This window comes from Athene noctua, chromosome 4 (assembly GCF_965140245.1).
Source record: "Athene noctua chromosome 4, bAthNoc1.hap1.1, whole genome shotgun sequence".
NCBI classification, from domain to species: Eukaryota; Metazoa; Chordata; class Aves; order Strigiformes; family Strigidae; genus Athene; species Athene noctua.
This window is the reverse complement of record NC_134040.1, coordinates 83922574-83945006: the sequence shown is the minus strand read 5'-3', so window position 1 is coordinate 83945006 and position 22433 is coordinate 83922574. Positions and strand designations below refer to the sequence as shown.

Here is a 22433-nt window from a genome sequence, read left to right as displayed (position 1 = left end):
GTAGGCTGAGTCTTGCAATGGCCAAACATGAAGGACCCCCCCGTTCCTGACTAAGGGCATGTCCAGACACCGGAGAGATCCGAGTGCTGCCGTGCTGGGTTGGCCGCGAGCCTTGGGCAGTAGCCACCAGCCTCAGACAGACCTGGGCCTGGAGCGGGACGCCCAGCACAGCAGCTTCAGAAATGCCAGTTTGTGTGCATCTGACATCTTCTGATTCTGCAAATCCTCTTCTGTTTCACCCAGTCCCCATTGCTCAGGGTCACTCTGTGTGCATTTGTAGCACGTGGCCAGCATTGAGTGTGCAAGTGGCATCTGTGCATCGTGCCCGTGTGCATCCAGCAGCAGAGTCTGCTTTTCTCAAACAGTGTTACAGTCACTGTCCAAAGCATTCAAAGACTGTTTTCTGCTATTCATTTTCTTCCCTGCAGTCCATGATGCATCATAAAAATAAATAAACGTGGCATTACTACTACTATTAAATTTAAAAAAAAAAAAAAAAGAAGCTGGAAGTTCTTCGTCTCCAGAAGAGGGTGGAGCGGGGGAAAAGCGCAGAGCCCATATAACAATGGGGAGTCTGCTTTATTAGTATTAAGGAGGAAAATAAAATCTGCTCTGGCAGTAGTGAAATAAAACACCAGGAAGATTACATCAGTCTTTGTTTGCACACAGTATGATTCTTCTCTTTCACCAGCCAATTTGTATATTCGAAAAGGCAGTTGCTTGGTTAAAATAATTAGCTGAACTCCATCCAATTCCCCAATTATGTGAAAAAAAGTTTGAAGAAATATAGACAATTGTTGTTGAGCAGTTAGAGAAGGAAAAAAAAAAAAAAAAGTAGTGGTCACCAAACAATTATAGCGCCTTGTCTAAATACCCACATATATATCATAGTTTCAAAATGAGACAGGCAGTTCTCAGTGACTCTTTGCTGTAGCTGTTGTGGTTTTGGATAGCAGCTTTAGAAGCATAGCAAAATCATAACTAATTCTGCCCTAAACTTGTGCAGGATAGGTTAGCCTGGGGTTGCCTCGGAGAAGAGAGGTACGGTCTGAAGCTATGTGTATCAGAGTAAGTTTAAAGGAAAAAAAAAAAAAAGAAAAAGAAAAAAGGAGTAATCTGGATGTATCCTTATTATTTTGCAATTTAACAGGCAAAGATTTGTATTAATGAATGAGATAGTCTTATTATGCTCCCTTATTCCAGACTATTTTAGATTATTATTTTGGGGAAAAACATTTTTGAATATTTCAGTGTTTGAATAAGAGATCACTGCAACAGTTTGCCGCAGAAGCCCCCATAAGAGGTCCAGTGTAGGATATTAACAAGAACTTCAGTGACTGGGAAATCTTTTCTCCTTCTTGCTCCTACACTTTCATCCTTGGAGGTCAACCTCTTGCATTTTCTGGAAAAGCAGTAATCAGAGATTTTGCAGTGGAGGTCACTTGGGAAGGATGTGTAAGCGCTGCTGGCTGAGGCAGTTGTCATCCCAATTCCTCAGCAGGCGTAAAGGCAGTGACGCGAAGTCACGTGGTTTGGTTTATTTTTGTTAAAACACTTCCCCGTTTCCCAGACCTGCCAGGTGTATTTTTATGGGATTGTGTCATTCGGGATGAGAAGGGTCAAGCTGGCACAGCGGGAATCCCTGATCCCAGAGCCCTGTCAGCTCGTGGACCCGACGGAGCCCTTGGCCATGGGTTTTACTGTTGTCCGTGGCCATCCTTTCCCCCAGCTCATCTCTGCACTGGACATTTCTGAAACCTGTTTCCACCTGTACATCAGCTGATGGGGGATGTACCATTTAAAAACGTGCATCCGGTGGGGGTAGGTTCCCCTCTTGCACCAGTTCTGACCCCTTCAGCAGGCTCATTTCCATCAGCCAGGGCAGAGCTGAGCTAACGCTGACAATTCAAACACATTTGAAAACACTTTTGCCAGTTCATTAACACAGTGTATAAAATTCAGATTACATTTCTTTCTGTTTTTTTGTTGTGTGTTTTTTTTTTTTAGGGAGGGTTGGATGTTAATGCTCTCTGTGGTCTGCTGGGTAATGAAGTGAACTCAGCCATCCGTTGTGGATGGGGCAGGAGTTGAGCAGGGTGATGCCCGGGTTCCCAAAAGCTCACAAGCAGGGGGGTTTTTCTGTCAGCCCGGGAGCACGGGGACCCGGCAGCCCTCCAGGGCTGGCAGGGCTCCAGCTTCGTCTCAGTCATCCCCAGCTCCCTCACCTAACCTGAACTTTGCAGCTGCGGTGTGTCTTACTGACCTCTGCACGATCAGTGCTTGGTTTTCAGGTCACACCTCTCTTTCCTCAGGCGTGGGCTACCCCAGGCACGTTTTGTGCTCTCCCGTATTTATCCTCTGGATTTTGTTTTTTTTTTTCTCTTTGCAGGGAACGGATGCGCCAGTCCGCTATGTTTGAACTGTGCCAGGGGATGCACCAGATCAGTCTGCAGTTTGTTCGCTTGCAGCTTAGCTTTGAGGAGTACACTATAATGAAAGTTTTGCTGCTGTTAAGCACAGGTAAGTTAGATTCATGGTTACATGGGGAATACTTGAAAACATTCCAATTCACAAATTTTAATCGACATAACAAAAGAACCAGACTGTTTCCAGCAGGGCCACAGGAATAAACCTGATTTTATGTCTTAGGTTTATCTGCAGATCTCGCTCTCTGTTAGCATGGGAAGTGTCTTTGCAGTTTGAATGTGTCGTGTGCGTTGGAAGGACAGGAGTGGCCAGGCAAGGGGCTTTGCCCCCCCTCTGTCTGGGAACTGCTTGAATCACCCAGGCGTGCTGAGAAGTGCAGCAGCTGTGGGGATTGGGGAGAAAACCCCACTCAACCCTCAAAGCCATCAGCTTCAAGATCAAAAGATGTACGTTGCCTGTGCTGCAAAATGAGTGATTTTCCAATGCCAAGTGAATTAAGAATTGTAAGCCCTTTTTACAGGGCTCTGAAACTTTAAAAAATGACAGTGCATGCTTTATTTTTCTCTCGAGTGTCATGCTTTGACTTTTCTTAAGATACAAAATTACATCTTGGTGTGTGCTACAGCACTGTGTAGTAATTAGCAGATCCCTTGATCTTATCTGACTGAAAAGATTGAAAACCTCCCATCCGAGCACAACTGTATAAATGCAGAGGCAGTATGTTCATTACTCTTCTATCAGTCTTGTTGAAAAAGCCAATTGGCTGTAAACAAACTTTTCTTCTGTATAATCGTGCTCCTTTTTGTGGGATCCACTCAGTGACATCACGGTGAGACAGCGCATCAGCTCGATTGGTGGGCGTTCGTGATGTCACTTCAGTGAGCTCACCGGGCAAGAATTTCCCCAGCAGAAGGAGGCTGGATGTTGGGGGCATTGCGTGGGGAGAGGAGGAGCGGGAGATCAAAGGGGCGGCTGCGCTTATTTTGGCTCTGGCTCGCGAGCTGTTGGCGGCAGGACGCACGCCTGAGGCGGCCGGGGGCTGTCTGGGCTCGTGCTGCACGGAGCATCTCCCCGTCGGGTGGCGAGCGGAGCCCAGCGCGCCCTTGGAGATCTTGCTGTCTTCTCTCAGCTTCCTGGGGCAGAAGATGGGGTGATGGGAGAAGAAACGAGCAACAGCCGTTAGTTGCGCGACACTGGGAGAGGCGCTTATCGCCGAAACAACTAATGGGCAACGGACGCGGCGGCAGATTGAGGCCCCCGGGACCTCCCGAGCCCCCAGCCACGTCACGGGCGCCTTGGCTGCAGGCAGAGTTAGGTGCCTACGGAGGGATTTCCAGCAAAGCTGAGTGGCAGCTCCTTCAGGCGAGGTGATGGGACGGGCACTTTCTCCCTGTCTGCGGTGCCTTTCGTTGAGGCCTTGCCCATCCCACCCAGCCGGTAGCTCTGTGGTTAAAGTGCTTGTCTTTGAAGGACGCCAAGCTGCAGTTCCCATCCCGGCTGGAGGGGATTTGGAGCCACTAACAGAAACCTCCTAGGGCTGTAAGTTTTTGGGGTATGGCTGTCTCCCTCCCTCCCTCCCATTGAAGCCGTTCCAGCTGCCTGAGGTCAGGAGAGATGATGCACAGCGCTGAGGGATCTGGGGGAGTTGGGAACGGTCAGAGTGAGGTTGATGGTTGGACTGGAGGAGCTCAAGGGTTTTTCCAACCCAGATGGTTCTGGGATTCTGCTGGCTGGGGAGCACCATGTGTCCTGGTCCACAGGGGCTGACCCCCAGGTCCCACTCCACTGAGTGTTTGAGGTCTGCTGGTGAAACTGGGACTGTGGGGAGCTGATATACTCCAGGATAGCTCTGGAGAGTAAATGGGCTTTTTTGAAGTTGGCCACTTGCCATCTTTCTAGAAGCAAGTAGTGGTGCTTAAAGTAGATGTGCTTGAGGGGGTCTAGCTCCCAATATGTTCGTGAGGAGACCTCCTGGCCCTCTGCAACTCCCTGCCAGGAGGGGGCAGAGAGGGGGGATGAGTCTCTGGAGCCAAGGCCCCAGCGCCAGGCCCCGAGGGAATGGCCTCAAGCTGCCCAGGGCAGGGTCAGGCTGGCTCTGAGGAAGGATTTCTGTGCAGAAGGGGCTGTTGGGCGTTGGAATGGGCTGCCCAGGGCAGGGGGGAGTCCCCGGGATCCCTGGAGGGGTTGAAGAGTCGGGCTGAGCCAGCGCTGAGGGATCTGGTGGGGTTGGGAACGGTCAGGGGGAGGGTCATGGTTGGGCTGGAGGAGCTTCAAGGGCTTTTCCAACCCAGAGGATTCTGTGATTCTGAAAAGTGTCTGGATTGGAGATCTGGCTCTGCTACTTTTTAATCAGCCCTAAAGGGGGAGAATCTTTAGAAAAAGAGCCTAAAGGCATTCTAAAAAGTGGCAAAAATTCGTTAAGCTAGGTATTTATTATTCTGCCCTCTTGAGAGTGTTAACTAATGACTTGAGTTATTGTGAGAATCTAGTAGGCGAGATCAGCCTGGTCAATTAACTTTGGCTAGCTGGAGCCCTTTGAAACACATGCCAGAGTCGCTAGAAAACCTACTAAATATAGTTTGTTTTGGGAGAATCAGGATATTTCTGTCAGAGAGAGAGGAGAGCAAAATGGAAATGAAGACAGTGATATACCTCAGGAAGTGTCATGTGAAGGGCAGCAAACCTGGTTTCGAATGATTGCACCTTGATACAACCTTATGACAGAAAAGGTTTGTTTTCATTTAAATTTTTTTATTGAATCGTGTGATAAGCGGAGTACAAGTTATTCTGAAACTTTCGTGATGACCACATCAAGGAAGTTTCACTCCATTTACATGTGGAAGAAACCACACATTACAACTCAATTGTTTTCTTGCTTTCCACAGACCATAGATTTTGGGAGCTTGCCAAAAGCATTGCTGCATTTAATAAGTAAAATAAGAAACACTGGGCAAACCTCCAGAATTTCATGTTTTGCTTGAGTTCTCTTTATTTGTGGTCTTTCTTTCTTAATAATCCGACTGGGGTGACGGTATAATAATTTTCAGACAGAACAGTAAAATATATAGTAGTAGAAAGAGCGTCTCTAACAGCCTTTAAGCAGCATGTAGGAATACAGGCCTGTAAATGTTAACGGAACTGTAAAGCCCGTGCATTTTCTGTAAGGACCACAGTATGCTCTGAGGGCTTTACTCATCTTGATTGATGTCTCTGTATTCATTCAGCCTGAACTGAATTTGCACATCTGTTCCAGACAGTTTCTTCTGTCAGCTGACTGACTGAGAGATTCAGCATCTAGAATTTAAAAATGGCATTATATGTTCATGTAACATAAATACCTAATGTTAACCGGGTGGTAGGCAGGTCGGTGTGTTATCTCCTAGGCTTTTTCTAAAGATTCCTCCTGTGCCCCCTTCCAGCACTTGATGGTTTGCAAGTCCTTGCTGCTCATGTGGTGGTAGAGCTCCTCCTTGTTTTCCATTGCTAAATTGCTCTGGTAGATACTGATGATAGAAGATACTGGTGGTTTTTCTGAAAGCTTCTACTCTGGAGCTGTTTGGGCAGTTGTTCCATGCTTACGATGTGGTGGCAGCGGGATAGAAGGCAGTTCACTCACAGGGGTTCAAAGAAAAGGGAACAGGTGAACAAGACAATTTCTCTCATGATGTTAAGTCAGGGTAAGCTAAATTGGAAGATCACTATTTTTTTTTTAAATTCCTTTTTTAATAAGTAACTTCTTATTTAGCTTGCTCTGACAGAGCTTTCTGGCTTGCTTAGAAAATAAACCCACTCCTGTAGAGTGTAGTATTTTATTTTCCTCCTGTGGACTAGCATTAAGAGATGCCAAGTAGAAAAATATGTGATGGTTAAGCAGTATTTAACCAGTCCAGGTATTGAAACAACGGAACATTTTGAGTAATGTTGTTAATAACGTCTTTGGGGTTTTCCTAGAGATCTGATCCTATAAGACATTCCTGTTTGGGGCAGAACCTGCTGGAGTGCAAGGGTGTTTGCAGTCTCTAAAGAACAGATTATTTGCTCTTGTAATTAGCCTTGCTGATATCAGCCACAGTAAAAAGCATCAGAAAACTCTACTTTTAGCCCATTTGTGACTTGATCCCTCTGGCAGATGGGAACTTTGATAGGACACGAGAAATGCCTGCAGCTGTACGTCGTGGTCAAACACTGGCTCAGGATGCCCGTTTGGAAAATAAAGTCTTCCGTTTCATGCAGAATAATGGCTGCTTGTTCCAGGGGTTACGCAGATGCTTACTAACATTCAAAGAAATTTTAGATGTTACCTGATGGCAGAAAAACGTGTCGCTTGGTCTGGCATTTCTGCACATAACAGCTGTAATTCTGTACCTTCCCCTCCTCTGCCAAGTGTGGGGAATCATGCAAGAATGATAAATCACGTTTTCAACTTCTAAAAGAGTATCCTCGATCCGTCTGCTTTTTGTGTGTGTGTGCGTGTGTGGTTGGGTTGTATTAAAACCAGTTTCAGCATGAGGTTAGCATGTGTCATGTTTCTGAGATGTTATCTTATCCCCTGCCACAGCTTCTGCAATCGCAGATCTAGAGAGAATGCTTGAATCACTTGAAAATCTGTATGATGTTGTTGATTCCTTACCAATGTCTGTAAAACTAGGGACTTTGCTTAAAGGTTTAATTATTTCATCCATTAACTAGTGTAACTTTTTAAGTATGCACATAAGAAGAATAAGCAATAACAGTTAATATTAATATAAGACTGTCTTTTCAATGACAGTTCCCAAGGATGGTCTCAAAAGCCAAGCTGCATTTGAAGAAATGAGGGCAAATTACATTAAAGAACTAAAGAAGATGGTAACTAAATGTCCAAGTAACTCTGGGCAAAGCTGGCAGAGATTCTACCAACTGACTAAACTTCTTGACTCCATGCATGATGTAAGTATAACTCCTCAGGGAGTGCAGACAAGTTAAGCAAAAATCTCTCCATTAAGGTAAACCAGTAGTTTTGAACTGTATTAATTACAGGGAGGAAAAAAAAAAATTCTTTTTGAAGGAACATCTGAGAGAAGATGTTAGATGAATTTAGGGACAACTACCAAGTAAAATAAGAAAATACAAGTCCTTAAGGGCTGGGTCCTGCTGCCTTCTCCTATGTTAAATGGTAGTGCGTTCCTCCAGGGATTCTCTTAAGGCCTTTTAGTGGGGTCAGAGGCTCGTCAGCAGGGAAGTGATGTTAGTTGTGACCCAAAGTTAGGCACTGTTAGCTGTGACCACGCAGAGTATCCTGTGAGTCGCTTCTCAGCGAAAGGCGCCGGGTTAGTGTGTCGCGCATCTCGTCTGCCTGACGTGCTAATAAATGTGGAATGCATTTGGTGATCTTTTACAGCTGGGATGGTAATAATGATGACTTCAAAAGATGTATTAAGACCGTGGAGCCATCTTTGGGTATTTGAAGTTTTACTTGAGGTTTTCAAGTATAAGATTCACTGCATCGTTATGTTATTTCTACCACCCTATGTCATTCCACTGTGAGGTGTTTTATTAACTTGCATCAGGTGTGAGGTGTGATGAATGACATGGAAAACGAAAAGTTCAGTCCAAGAACACTTCAGGTTCTGCCCTTGGGCCACAACAACCCCCAGCAGGGCTACAGGCCTGGGGAGGAGTGGCTGGAGAGCTGCCGGTCAGAGAGGGACCTGGGGGGTGATTGACAGCCGGCTGAACAGGAGCCAGCAGTGTGCCCAGGGGGCCAAGAAGGCCAATGGCATCCTGGCTTGTGTCAGCACTGGCGTGGCCAGCAGGGACAGGGAAGGGATCTGAGCCCTGGGCTCGGCACTGGGGAGGCCGCCCCTCGGTGAGGGGGTTCAGTTTTGGGCCCCTCACCCCAAAAAGGCCATTGAATGACTCGAGCGTGGCCAGAGAAGGGCAACGGAGCTGGGGCAGGGTCTGGAGCACAGGTCATACGGGGAGCGGCTGGGGGAACTGGGGGGGTTCAGTCTGGAGCAGAGGAGGCTGAGGGGAGACCTCCTGGCCCTCTGCAACTCCCTGCCAGGAGGGGGCAGAGAGGGGGGATGAGTCTCTGGAGCCAAGGCCCCAGCGCCAGGCCCCGAGGGAATGGCCTCAAGCTGCCCAGGGCAGGGTCAGGCTGGCTCTGAGGAAGGATTTCTGTGCAGAAGGGGCTGTTGGGCGTTGGAATGGGCTGCCCAGGGCAGGGGGGAGTCCCCGGGATCCCTGGGGGGGTTGAAGAGTCGGGCTGAGCCAGCGCTGAGGGATCTGGGGGAGTTGGGAACGGTCAGGGGGAGGGTCATGCTTGGGCTGGAGGAGCTGCAAGGGCTTTTCCAACCCGGATGATTCTGTGAACACCCAGGCTGTTGGTGCTTCAGCCCAGAGTGACTCTGAAGGGTTGTGGTAGGTGCCTAGCGTACGGGGAACCAGTTGCCATTTCAGAAGGGGGTATCTGTAACGTTGGGCTGCTGAGTTGGGAGCAACCCAGTTCCAGCCAGTAAAATGGGGAGTGCGGAGATCTACCTCTCCAGACGCTTGGAGCAGCAGCGGGGGCATGTCTGTGTGCTCTCTATAAGAGCCTGGTGTCCCCACAGAGGAAGCCATTACCCAGCTGTAACGGCCTCCTCAAGCTGAGGGCGTTTCCACTGTGCCATGGCGCAGCAAGTGACCGTGTTTGGGTGCAAGAGGAAGGGTCCCGTGAGCGGAGGCTGGAACCCAGCAGCACAGGCTGATCACCTCTCAGTAAAAGCTGGTAAACTGCAGCAAAGGAGAAAACCGTCCTACTCCATCCTGGGTGGGCAGGGAAGTAACTTTGCCGCATGAAGAACCTACAGCACTTGTTTTCAGAGCCTGCATATAAATGTGCTGCTTTGTACTCGACTTAAATTTCATTTTTGTAGACAGTACAGTACAATGCACTTCAGGTCAAATCTGTATAAGAGCCCGAGGTCTGTTTACAGAATGTACATATGGAATTATTTTTCAAATATTGTTCTGTTGTTCATTAAAACATTGCAAATCTTAGTGGGAGGCAGGGGGAGAGTATTATTAGTACTGCAGTAATGGCTCATTCTTCAGAGATCGGGTTTCACTTGCTCGATGCCAGCAAAGGAAGTTGTAGTGTTTTAGTGGAAAGAGAGGGGATGGGTGATAAAATCATTTGCAAGATACTCACATCTGAACCTCGGGGCAGCATAACAAATCCCTGCTTTGGGGGAGTTTTCTAATCCTCTTCAGAACAGGTAGCGTCTACCATTTGTTATTTAAACGGGTGCGTGTGTGGTTAAGGTGACTGGATGACAGTCGCACTTAACTGAGAATGCTGCTGTGTCCTACAGACATTTTCCAAAACACAGCATTAACCACTGGGAGCTGAACAAACCAGAGGAAGCAGACTGCTCTTGCATTTTATTTAATTTTTAATTAAGCTATTTTTACATTACTTTTGTTTTAATAGAGCACTTTTCTTGCAAAGGACATTTTAAAGAAAATCCCATTGTCAGCATTCTCCGTTAAAAAGGCCGGTTGTCTGCACAATGGTGCTTCCTTTCAGAGAGAATATTGGAGACTGTTTATTTTTCTCTTTAAAACTGTTTTGTTTTTGTTGTTTCTGGAGTCTACCAGAATAAATTCAGAAGGTGATAACGTTAATGAGAAGTGAGAATTACTCTTCTCCCCCTACACTGCCTGTTAGTGCAGAATTTCTCCATTCTATCAATGTAAATGCAAATTTTTTGCTTGATTCCTTAGTAGGGAAGGAACGCTTCTTCACCTGTCACCTATGTATTTTTAACATCTTCCATTATAATTTTAGAGGATCAGAATGTATTTGGTGCTGGGTGGTCTAACTGGTGCTGAGGCCTCATGTTTGCCTGCCACAGCATTTGCAGCCGCAAGCCCGAAGGGGCTGGTGCAGAATTGATGCGTGCTCAGCCCTCCTGCTGCCTCCAGCTTTTCCATCAGAGCAGAGCAGCATCTTGCCATTCGTGGAGTTTGCTCTACCTGAGTGTAGCGATGAAACAGTAAAAAAATACTGCTCCTTTGCACCTTTACACTTGCTTTCATCAACCTCATTTTTAAGTAGTCTTTCTGAGGACTATGTGAAGTAAAGCGCATGAGAATATCAATTGCAGTCTGCTTGGCTTATATAATAGAAGGAAGAAAAAAACACCCCAAACAAGGTGGTTTTACATTGCTCAGTATACTAAATCATTCATCCACACAGTGAACATATGTGCAGGTAGAAAAGTGCCGAGGCGAGGAAAAAATAAATTTTCAAGAAGGCCAGGTAGGCACTTAAGTATTTGAAAAAATCAGCAACTTTATTTAATGATCCATAAACCCTCAAAGCACCGAGAGCGCAACCGAAAAATAAAGAGATCCAAACCCATCCCGAGCAGACAAGATAAACAGGGTTTGGCACACGTAGGCCTTCGGAGCCTGCCTGCAGCCTGCCCTGTCCTTCCGTGGCTGCCGCCGTGCACCAAAACGGCGCTTATCTGCGCGATGCTGCGCGGCAGCACCGGCGGCTGATGGAGCAGCACTGGCCCACGGCGTCGGTCTGGGGACGCAGCGTGGCCCTTCTCTGCCACGGCACAGACCACGGAGCGGGGAGTAGGGTCTTGCCATTTACTTGCTGTTGTGCTGCGGCTTGTGTGGCTGGAGCCCAGCGTGGGTATCTTCTGGGAGTGCTGAGGGCAGCAACATAAAAGGCCATTGAATGGCTCGAGCGTGGCCAGAGAAGGGCAACGGAGCTGGGGCAGGGTCTGGAGCACAGGTCTGCTGGGGAGCGGCTGGGGGAACTGGGGGGGTTCAGTCTGGAGCAGAGGAGGCTGAGGGGAGACCTCCTGGCCCTCTGCAACTCCCTGCCAGGAGGGGGCAGAGAGGGGGGATGAGTCTCTGGAGCCAAGGCCCCAGCGCCAGGCCCCGAGGGAATGGCCTCAAGCTGCCCAGGGCAGGGTCAGGCTGGCTCTGAGGAAGGATTTCTGTGCAGAAGGGGCTGTTGGGCGTTGGAATGGGCTGCCCAGGGCAGGGGGGAGTCCCCGGGATCCCTGGAGGGGTTGAAGAGTCGGGCTGAGCCAGCGCTGAGGGATCTGGGGGAGTTGGGAACGGTCAGGGGGAGGGTCATGGTTGGGCTGGAGGATCCTCAAGGTCTTTTCCAACCCGGATGATTCTGTGATAATCCACATATCTCCTCTTGTAGGGATTTTATTTCTGCTGTCATGGCTGGCTTGCGTGCACCGTTTCACGAAGTAGTATTAAGTGTTGAGAAGCAGAGTGTAGCGAGGGCAACTGACCTCTCTACCCAGGACATAAAAGTCTCAGTTTTGTGCCCGTGAATGGCCACAAGCGTTTCAGGGGGAGAGCTGCATGTGCAGTGCTTGGACGTAGGTGAACTGTGTTATGTGATCAGACAAACGGCATGCAGGAACATTAGAAACAGATGTACTACACATGGTATCAGAAACTTCATTTGGATCCTCCTCAACGTCTCCTGTTGGCTTTGGCAGGGGGGGTTGTATCTTGCATGGCAAGCCTCGTTTCATACAGAGAGTGTAGTGTATGGTTAGGCGGTTTGCAGAACAAAAGCTGAATTTGGTTTCAATCTGGCTGATACTAAACAGACTTTAAGAGGGCTTTTGTTTCAATGCCATGACATTAAACCCTAATGTGAACCTTCCCCTTGTCTTGGCAAGGCAGAGCACTGCGCTGTCATTTGCTTGTTGATATTTTCTGCCAAACAAAAATAAATTCTTTAAGGCTCATGCTGCTGAATAATTAATTTTTTATGGTTCCTGAAGGGAATACTTTATAGCTGAGGTGGATCTTTCCATAGGCTGAGAGCGCCAGGATTACACTCGCTGAAAAAGCTGACAGTGGGAAGAAGGGCACGGCTCCTCCAGGGGCGGGTTGGCAGGGCACGCTGCTGGGGATGCAAATGTGCCTCTGCAGGTGCTTGATCCCACAAATACGAAGCCACAGATGAGCCCCTCAGCTGTTGCCAACACCTTTGGGTGCACTTAACTGCTGCTACCAATCTGCCAGAGTTGTGTCCCACAGCTGATGAGCTGTTTGGAGCCTTGTTTTAGTCCCAGTGCCTGAATTCTCAGAGTAGGCATTTTCTCTGTTTACTCAGAGGCTAGATCCAGTCCCTGCTACTGGTGTGACCCCTGCAAAAGCAGCAGCGATGGAAGAGTGTGTGCATGGGTGTGTTCTGCAGCGGCTAATCCATGTCTGTCAAGTGGGAAATTAATTCCCAGCCTGTCTGTAGACAGGGTTGTCTTATGAGGAGCAGCTGAGGGAACTGGGGGGGTTCAGTCTGGAGCAGAGGAGGCTGAGGGGAGACCTCCTGGCCCTCTGCAACTCCCTGCCAGGAGGGGGCAGAGAGGGGGGATGAGTCTCTGGAGCCAAGGCCCCAGCGCCAGGCCCCGAGGGAATGGCCTCAAGCTGCCCAGGGCAGGGTCAGGCTGGCTCTGAGGAAGGATTTCTGTGCAGAAGGGGCTGTTGGGCGTTGGAATGGGCTGCCCAGGGCAGGGGGGAGTCCCCGGGATCCCTGGGGGGGTTGAAGAGTCGGGCTGAGCCAGCGCTGAGGGATCTGGGGGAGTTGGGAACGGTCAGGGGGAGGGTCACGGCGGGGCTGGAGGAGCTGCAAGGGCTTTCCCAACCCAGATGGTTCTGGGATTCCGTCTGTGACAGCTGGGTCTCTTCTGCTTCACGTTGATAGGTGTTTGTTGGAGGAGAGCAGAACCCCACTGCTCTTGACAGAAGAGAAGGGAGACTTGGTTCTAAATTTACTCTGGCCGAGGGCTGAGGATGCTTCGTTGGTGTGTGATAGTGTAGGTTTGTGTGCATCCTCCAAGCATACGGAATGGGTTCAACTCAGGTTCTTCTGTGTCATGTCCAGGTGTCAGGTGCTGTGCTTTCGCTGTGTAGATGTTTATGAAGAAAACCCGAAGAAATGAGTGCAGTTCCTAAATCAGATAAATGCACCTGGCCTGGCAGAACCAGGTGCCACATTTGCTCTGGTCAGATACTGTTAGTGCCTAATCCATAAGCATTTTACCCACCTTTTACTCCTTGCTAGCGTGAGGTAAATACAGCACATACATGTAATCAGAGGCTTCATCCCTTGCTCTTCCTCTGTTTTCCCTGTGCTTGTGGGAGGTTTTACTCTTTGGGTTAGAGTTCAAGATTTCATAAGCAGCTAGGAATTAGCCACCCTGGCACCAAAGGACATCCGTACCTCTGAGAATCAGCCCGTGAGCCATCCCGGGGGGGATAATTTACTTCCTGAGCCCTCGGAATAATAATTAATTCACATCGTGGGACTTTCATAGGACTAGGAGCAAAAGGGAATGTTGTCGTGATGGAATAATCAAGACCTGGCTGGCAGTGGTTTAACCTAACCTTACCTGTTTTGAAGCAGGAGTTTTGTATCCACTTCACGAAGGGGAAAAAGCTGGAGGTTGCAATAGTCTTGAATTCACCCAGGACTCTTCGCTGCCTCGGGGAAAGGAGCTGGCTGGCCTTGCCTGCTGCTTCTTACCTGAGCAGGACAGCAGGCTCCCGACTCCTGCATGGTTTGAAACATGTAGGTTTTAAAAGCAAGAGGCAAAATACCACTGCTCAGCTGGTGGGCAGCAGCCTGGCCTCTCAGGGACCCTGGCGTGGTGTGGGTAGGTTGCACGGTTGCACTGTGTAGAGCTGCAAAGTTGCCTCCTCCCAGCACATACCTGCTAGAAAATGGGCAGAGAGCCATTCCTGAAAGGGACAGAGTTTGTGGAGTGTCATTTTTACATGAGAACACTGAGGTTTCTGACAGTAATAGCTGCAGCTAATAATAGGAAGAAATTACTCAGCACTGTGTTGTTACCCTACTGCTGTCTTAATTGCTGTATCAGTAGGCTTAATCACAAAGATGCTCCTGATAGAGAAGTGACTGTGGGCTTTCATACCACACTCAGAGGTGGTGAGAGATTTTGAAGTCGGAAAACGAACTGAGCACAGAAACGTGCACCCTTGCACGTCAGACCCTTCTTAGCATTTCTGGAAATACAAGGAGATTGCCAAACGACAATAAATTCTTTTGCTGTAAAAATTCTGCAAGTGCTCAAAGGTCACTGTAACCGTATTAACTTCAGGGACTTCATTAAAGGAATCATTTTTTCAATTATGAAGAACAGTATGGGTGGAAAAAGTCCATTTTATGGAAACCCCACCGTAATAACAGAAAAGGATGTTTGATTAATACTCCGGTTTCTCAGAGGTGCTTCATATAACGCACAAATGCAAAGATTGATTCTCAGAATTACTAAGACTGCTGCAGCCTTGAAAAAGGTTTAAACGCAGCGCACCCTCTGCAGGGTCGCGACGAGAGAAAGCTTTGTCATTAATGACTGGAGTGGTGAAGGGTTGTACCTAACAGCTGATCCACTTGCCGGCAGAAGAGCTGTCATGTCTTACAGCGATCTGGGTGACAGGGACGCGACCATCCCCACAACCCAGCTCACATTAATTGCGGTGGTGGTATTTGTCCCCATTCTGGGAGGTGCCCAGGACCTGAGCTCCTGTCCCCCGGCGCTGACCCCGTTCCCCCACGTGCAGGGAGAGGCTTGTGGTGCTGTCGGAGGTCCCGAGCCACTCCCAGCTCCGAAGAGTTCAACAGCTGCCTACTAAAGCGGCAAGAACGGTGTCCTGGTGGCATCCCGAGGAAACACGAACTGTTTTAGTTGTGGCCTTAACAGCACTCTGCTGACCTGCGACTCTTCAGGAGCCGGAATAATTGGAGATTGGAAAAGTAAATACATTTCTAGTCACTGTTGTGCTGCTTGTGAAAACAACCTTGCTTTCGTTCACACCGCTTAGAGCTGCCTTCCGTGCGGCTCTGCTGGAGGAGGCGTCAGCATTTCTGATATAAACCCCCAAAAGCAGAGGGTGGAAGCGGTTGGGTAAAAGCGTAGTCAGGAGTTCTTAGAGCACAGGGCGTTTACGAGCCTTTGAAGAACAATCAGAAGTGTATTTTGATGTGGAAAATTCATAAGCCAGACGTAGAGGCGCTGGATGGCTCACGTTACCTCACTTGTAACTGTGGTGTAGCTGCACTGCCACTGCAGTGACAAAAGAAAGCAAAAGCAGCTTTTTCATTTCCTTACCGAAGAGGGAACTTCTCTTTCAAAACAAAAGACTCGCTAAAGTATTTACCTGTTATAAATCCAAACTGTGTCAGACGGGCGTTGCTTGGAATGCAGGGGCAGGTACTCCAAGGTCAGAATTGCGGGTGGAATCTGAATTTTTCATCCCTTCGGTGCATCCGCACACCAAGGCTGCTGGGCTGGCGGGGGGCGGATGGCACCTTTGAAAAGGTACAACAGGAAAAAGGAGAAAAGCACTGCTGGTGGCTCGGGTCTGGGTCTCACAGCCTTCTCTAGCTCACCTTCACCATATTGTTTACTTTTTAGTACCTCTGAGTTGGCTTTCAGTTCTCCCACATTCGTTCCTCTTTTAAAGTAGGTAGAAATACTTCCCCGGCCCCCAAAGCCCCAAAGTTTTTAAGGTTGCGGTTCCTGACCTGCTCCTTGTGACGCAGGCATTGTGCTTCCCAACGCTCCCATTGTCTTAAGGAGGTTGATTTTTGTCAAGTATGTTAAAGCTGGTAACTTTGCTTAAGAAAGATTAAATAGGCATAGAATAGATATTATCCTTAAGGCTCCAAACCCGATATTACGTGATGGTGGGTTCTAGGGATTGTCTTTTAAATTGCGGTGTGAACTTGACCTTTCTCCTCTGTGCTGAGACTCCTCATGTGCTACATTATAATAGTATCCACAAGCACATCTCCCTTTTCCCCCACTGCGCTGCCAACTCATTTTTTGTATAGATTATGTATAGACCCTGTTAATAATTGTCATTGTTTTTCATCTCCCCTTTTGTCCACGTTTGCCAGACACACGTAAGTACTTGATACTACTAAAAGTTTGGTAAAAAGGCAGAATTCATAGTTTCGGTGCACTCAGAGGCTTCACAGGAGGGCGATGAGGCGGGAATGGGCTGGCATTGGGCAGGAGCTGAGCCATCAGCACTGCCGGGATGGCTGGCAGGGTGGCAGAGATGACCCCAATGCCTGCACTTACGGTCAGTGATGTGAAACTGCTTGTGGTGAAGTTTAAGAAGAGCAGGGCTTCGTTTGCTGCCACTTGATGACACAGGCAGGGAGGAGGTAGTGGCAGTTGTACTGAGAGAGAGAGAGTTTTCTTCACTTTGTTTGGTTCAGTGTTGCATTTGGAATATTTTTGGCGCACGGTAGATGCAGAAGGAACCTCCTTCTAATGGGTAAAGCTAAACCTTTGAACATCAGCATTTTTTTTCCCTTGAAAACAAAATGATGTCTATGCTACTTATTTAGCAGGCATCTGTTTAATTAGCAGTGCTTCATGACATGCCAGACCGTTGGGAATGAGCTAAGCAACAGCAGAGAGATGCGTGTGGCGCTCAACAGCAGTGTCACGCGTTCCGAGCGACCTCAGCAATTCATAAATTGCTTAGATGTTTGCAAGAACAGCTGTGAAAGCCCTGAAAATAAGTAATAAGGTAGGGTTGTACAGGACAGGAGTCTGTTGCTGCCTGTATTTATTTTTTTTTTTTAATTTCCTTTTCTGCCTTCCAGAAGTCCACTTTTATTTACTCTAACAAGGGCTTTACTGCGGAGTGCAACTCTACATGTTAAGAATTGAAACAACACGCTTGTGTTTGATAAACCACTTTTGCTTGTGTAGTTTAAGTAAGTCAGTCCTATGCAAGGTCAAAATGCACCAGAATTATCAGCTGCGCATAACTTCTGAATTCTCAAACAGCAATGGCTCTAGTTTTTCTTCAGTCCTGCAACACAGTGATTTGGTGAACTGCCATGGAAATCCATATGCTAACTGAAACCCAGACCCACTTCATTCACAGATGCCTCAGAAGCTGACGTGCCTCTGCCTCTTGACTGACTTGTGTTGTGTTTTAAAGATTGCAAAGGGTCCAACATACTGGAAGGCTTTAGGAGATTCGTTTAGATAATGCTTAATCCACTGAGAGAAAGCAAAAGTGTGCTGTGAGCCACCACTACAAAAAGAGAAAACTTTCAGGTGGTTGGGGGTTTTTTTCAAGAAGAAATAGCTCTGTAAATATTGCCTCTCTAGTTTAGTTAGTAGTAAGCGGGAAAAAAAGCTTGGGATGTGTGTATTAAGAAAATGCATTTATAGATAAATAGAAATGTTCGGTTTCGTATGGACTGTGACGCTGTAAAACCTGAAATGCTACAAGTGTTCGTGTTGCTGAGCTAAAACCATCAGCTGCTCTGGCAGTGGGAGTTGTGGCCTCTGGAGACTGCGCTGAAGTTAACCAAATAATCTGATTTAACGAACATGAATCCAGACAAGGTTTGGAGATACAAGAATTTGTGGCTGATCTTCTCCCTCTGGGCGGAAGGCTTTGTTTTCACAGACGTGGAGTGCCTATAGGTTTCGTGGTGGCCAGTTGCCTGTCAGTGAAAAGCAAAGTGCAGTTACGCTCAAAAAATCAGACCTGGGGTATCTCGGTTTTTCTTAGTTAGTGTATTTTTTAATGAGTTAAGTAGCACTTTGGGATTTGAGGTCTTCGGTTTGCTTTTTAACCCCTGCAACTAGACTGCCAAGTCAGAGTAAGATGCCATTTCTTGGTAATAATCCATTATCAATAAGTTGTTGTTTTTACCTGCAAAATTCTCTGTGTTTTTCCTAAAAAGCGTTTCTTTCTCTCTTCCAGCTTGTTAGTGACTTATTGGAATTCTGTTTCTACACCTTCCGAGAGTCTCAGGCACTGAAAGTAGAGTTTCCAGCCATGCTGGTGGAAATCATCAGTGACCAGCTACCAAAGGTGGAATCTGGGAATGCCAAGCCCCTGTACTTTCACAGGAAGTGATAGAAAATGTCTTAATGGAAGAACTTTGCCTTAAGTTTCCCTGTGTTATTCCACACCCATGAAGGACCCAAGAAACCATATTTTAAACATGCTATTTACACTTGTTCAGCAGTCTCTGAATAGTCTAAAATCACATGAAGGGTTTGGGGGATGGAAAGCAGTTGTCTCGGATTGGGCAAGACCTAGATGTTTGGAAATTTACCCCATAAACCCTAAAACACTTAGAAAATGTTCCTGTTCCTCTGGATGAAAAGCCATATCTAGTCAATAACTCTTTGATTTTGATATTTTAACAGATGGAGTTTTAAATATGCCATGTAGTTTCTGGTATTGTTTGCTTGTTTTAAAAGGGTTCGAGAACTAATGAGAACTTTTTAAAGCTTACCCTTGGTTTGCACATAAAACGTAAAGTCAATATGGGGCATTAATATTCTTTTCTTGTAAAAAAAACAAACAAAACCTATATATATAAACACACATACACACACACACAAACCCTAACGTGTAAAGTAATAACAGAACATTTGGTGTGGAATACTCTGTTATCCCCACCTGTGGCATTTGTTCTCCCATGTTATCCCATCATAGAGGATATACACTGTGTTAAGTGTCCATTTACTATTTAATTAAAAAGGATAAGACGTGAAAACAAATGCCCTGGTATCAATTTATAGTATCTATTGTGCTGGCTTTACAAATAATTTTTTGCAGTCTTTTGCTGTACTGTACATTGCTGTATGTATAAATTGTGAAGGACCTGAAATAAGGTGTAAGGAACTTTTGTAAATGAGACAAAAAAAAAATCTTTAATGGTTAATAGGATGAATGGGAAAGTATTTTTGAAAGAACTCTATTTTGCTGGAGACTATTTAAGTACTATCTTTGTCTAAACAAACAAGGTAATTTTTTTGTAAAGTGAAATGTTCTGCATGCATAATGAACCGTTTACAGTGTATTTAAGAAAGGGAAAGCTGTGCCTTTTTTAGCATCATATCTAATTTACCATACTACAGAACCGACTGTAAATAACCACACTTAACCTTTTCATTTGTATTTAAGCCTTTCTATTTTCCTCTATATTTTCCTCCTTTTTGTCTCGCTTGCAAGCGTATGTGACTCGAGCACATCTTAGAGATCCCGCTTCATCTTTCTGTAGGAAACTACACTCTGTTGTGTTTGCCACTCTACAAAGGTTTCATTTAACAAGACAAATTACGGTCTCTCCAAAGCTTTTGCCAGTTTAACGATAGAGCGAGTTCTTGCCCTCTCTTCCCTTTCTCTCTCAGGGGAACAGGGGTGAGTAAGATGTTGAATGATTTTTCTTTTTGTATTAAGGTTTCCCAGATTGTTTGTTTTTCCTTTGAATACTGGATACATAAAACATCTTAAAAGGTCAGGTTATTATTTCAGATGGGGGAGAGCGATTTCTGGTTATGATGAAGGGAACATGCAGATCATTACAGTAAGTATATTGAACAGATTTGTACTGGTGAGAGGGATGGTAAGGTACTGATAAGGGCCGATTAGCTGAGTAGAATTTCTAGTGATAAACTAAAACCGTGTGTCATTTTGTAAACATTTTTGTAATAATCAGAATACATCTGAGAAGACAACTGTTCACACTACAAGTTCAACTCAGTTGGTCTGATTTTGTCTCAAAAATGTTTTCTCTAGAATAAGACTGCAAAGAAAAATTTTTGAGGTGATTTTCACTATTTCACAATTTATAAGCAAATACAAAATTTCGGAGTAGAATAGAGGACAGGTGAACTTTTCTGAGGCTCAACTGTTGCTACCATATGCTCATGTTCAGATAGAATAGTTTTTCAGAGTCCTAATCTATAGTGTTCTCTCTGGGTGCCACTGGTATTTGTGAGCTCTAGTTTGTCCCTTGGCCGGTCAGAATGTAGCATTTCTTTTAAATGGTGGTCGAATTTAGAATTCTTACACCCTTTCTGAGTCCAAATTTTGAGGTGCGGTTTGGTGCACTGAAGACAGTCAGTGCTACTTGTCTTTTTAAATGACACCTGCCTTATGCAATGGGTAAATCTGTAAAGACTGTATTCAGAGAGGTTTTTTTATATATAAATATATACATACATATATTATTTGCATTTTGGAAGTCTAATTCATAGGCAGATCTTTAAATACTGACCTGCACAGCAATATGAAAGCCAAACTTCCAACGTGAGATACACAGCATGCAGACTGGTTGTTTACAGTAAAGACACAGTCATACATCCATCTTCTCATTTACATTTCTTTTTTTTTTTTTTTTTTTTTTAAAAAAGTCTAAAATAGAAAATTTCAAAGCCAGGTTCTGGGTGAATACAGTCTGCAGCAGCTTTTTATATTAACAAAGTTACTGCCTCCTTTTCTGTCTCAGAGTAACTTTGCTTGATTAAAACAGCAAAGCCATATTCTACACTTCACTGTTAAATGCCTGTCCCAGTCCAAATTGTTGTCTGTTTGCTCCTATTTTTGTACCTTATTACTTTTAATCTTGGTTTGGTACAATTCATAATTCACAGAAACTTCATATAATTAAACACACTAAATTAGTTTTAAAAAGCAATTTATATCTTTATGCAAAAACGTATGTCTGTCTTTGCAAACAACTGTAAGCAGATTATAATAAATCCTTTACTTTAATCACCTGTTGTTTATGAAACCATTCATTGATTATTATTTTTTTGCTAGAGAGCATTGAAGTAATAGATACAATTGGATATAGATGTTGTAAGAGGCAGTATTCTCTTATCAAGGACACTTAAGCAGAATAGCCATCACTTTTTTTATCTAAACCTGTGTACAGCAAAAAAAGGAAAAAAAAAAAAAAGACAAAAAAAAAAAAAAAAAGACAAACAACCCTAGTTTTTAGCTACCAGGAAGTTAAGTTCTTTTGAATTTGTTTAGAATGAAATAGGCATTTGTCTCCTGCAAAATACAAGACAAACTAAAACACCTTTTAGAAGTGGGCTTCTGTTCATTGAGCTAAATTATTTTGTTGTAAGAAGGAACGGGGATATACAGCAAGAGCATTGTATACACAGTTAAAAAATGTAAAATAGTGTTAATGTACTGCAGTGGGTATTTCAGGAATACTACACGTCGTGCGACTGAACAGTTGCGCAAAATAAAATAGAAAAGACTAAAGTTTGCAATATCAAAATCTTATTAAAAAGATACTTTACAATCAATAATGCAAAAAGCTAATTCACAGGGTCGTGTTTTTCACTGACTTGTTTAAACATTTATGAAATTAAACAATTCTACAGTTAATGCACTTTTAATTGTTTATTAAAGATTTGACTTTTTCTTTTTTTAGAGCAATGTTTTCAGCTGGAGGTCAATGACTTGATAAGATAGACAGCAGTTCTGAGGCCAGGAAGCTCAGAGGAATGTTTCAGAATTCTTGGAGTTTAAATAGATTCCTGGATGAAAAATAAAAGCAGCCAGCAGTATGGTGTAAACAGTAAAATCTATGCATAATGATGCATTTATAATTAGGGGTTTGCTTCTGTATGTTTAAAGCTTTTTAAATAAATAGAAAATATTGTTTGGTCTTTATGTTAATGTCTGCAAGTACCTATTTTTCTTTTTTTTTTTTTTTTATACAAATTGTACAAATATACATGAATTAAACTCGTCTGATTGCAAGTATTTCTTGCATTTTAATCTCAGATAGGTGCTGGTGCAGTGTTACCTTTAGAGACAAGCTTCTGCTCACCTAGAAATGGCATTAAGTAACATACAACGACTAACGGTGTAATGTAACATCTCTCCTCGTACATCTCGAAATCTGGCTCCATCACGCTGTGTTAATCCGGGTGAGGCAGCGCATCGGATGGCTCCAGCCAGAGAGCAGCTACTCGTGTTGTAGAACAAGGAATGCCCCACCGTGAGGAACTGGGTTCACTTAACCTGAGTAACCGTGCCCGCCAAGTGACCTGCTGACACCGTTACGTGCACAAGCTACATCCCACTCAAAAGAAACAAACCCAGCAGCCTTCAACAGCCAGCCAGCCTGGCTTCCCGTTTCAGTTAGCCTAGAGCCGCTCTACCCACTG

General features: G+C 45.4%; 1 protein-coding gene across 4 annotated transcripts in view; it reads left to right on the top strand.

Moving 5' to 3' along the window:
* The window catches only part of NR3C2 (nuclear receptor subfamily 3 group C member 2), a 220181-nt gene extending 198169 nt beyond the window's left edge, over nt 1-22012 (top strand). For all 4 annotated transcript variants that reach the window (XM_074905916.1, XM_074905915.1, XM_074905917.1 and 1 more), the window contains 3 exons: nt 2390-2520; nt 7196-7353; nt 18208-22012. In XM_074905916.1, coding sequence (XP_074762017.1) covers nt 2390-2520; nt 7196-7353; nt 18208-18363 — 445 coding nt within the window. In that variant the 3' untranslated portion in view covers nt 18364-22012. The remainder of the gene's footprint in view (nt 1-2389; nt 2521-7195; nt 7354-18207) is intronic.
* Nucleotides 22013-22433: the final 421 nt, after the last annotated feature.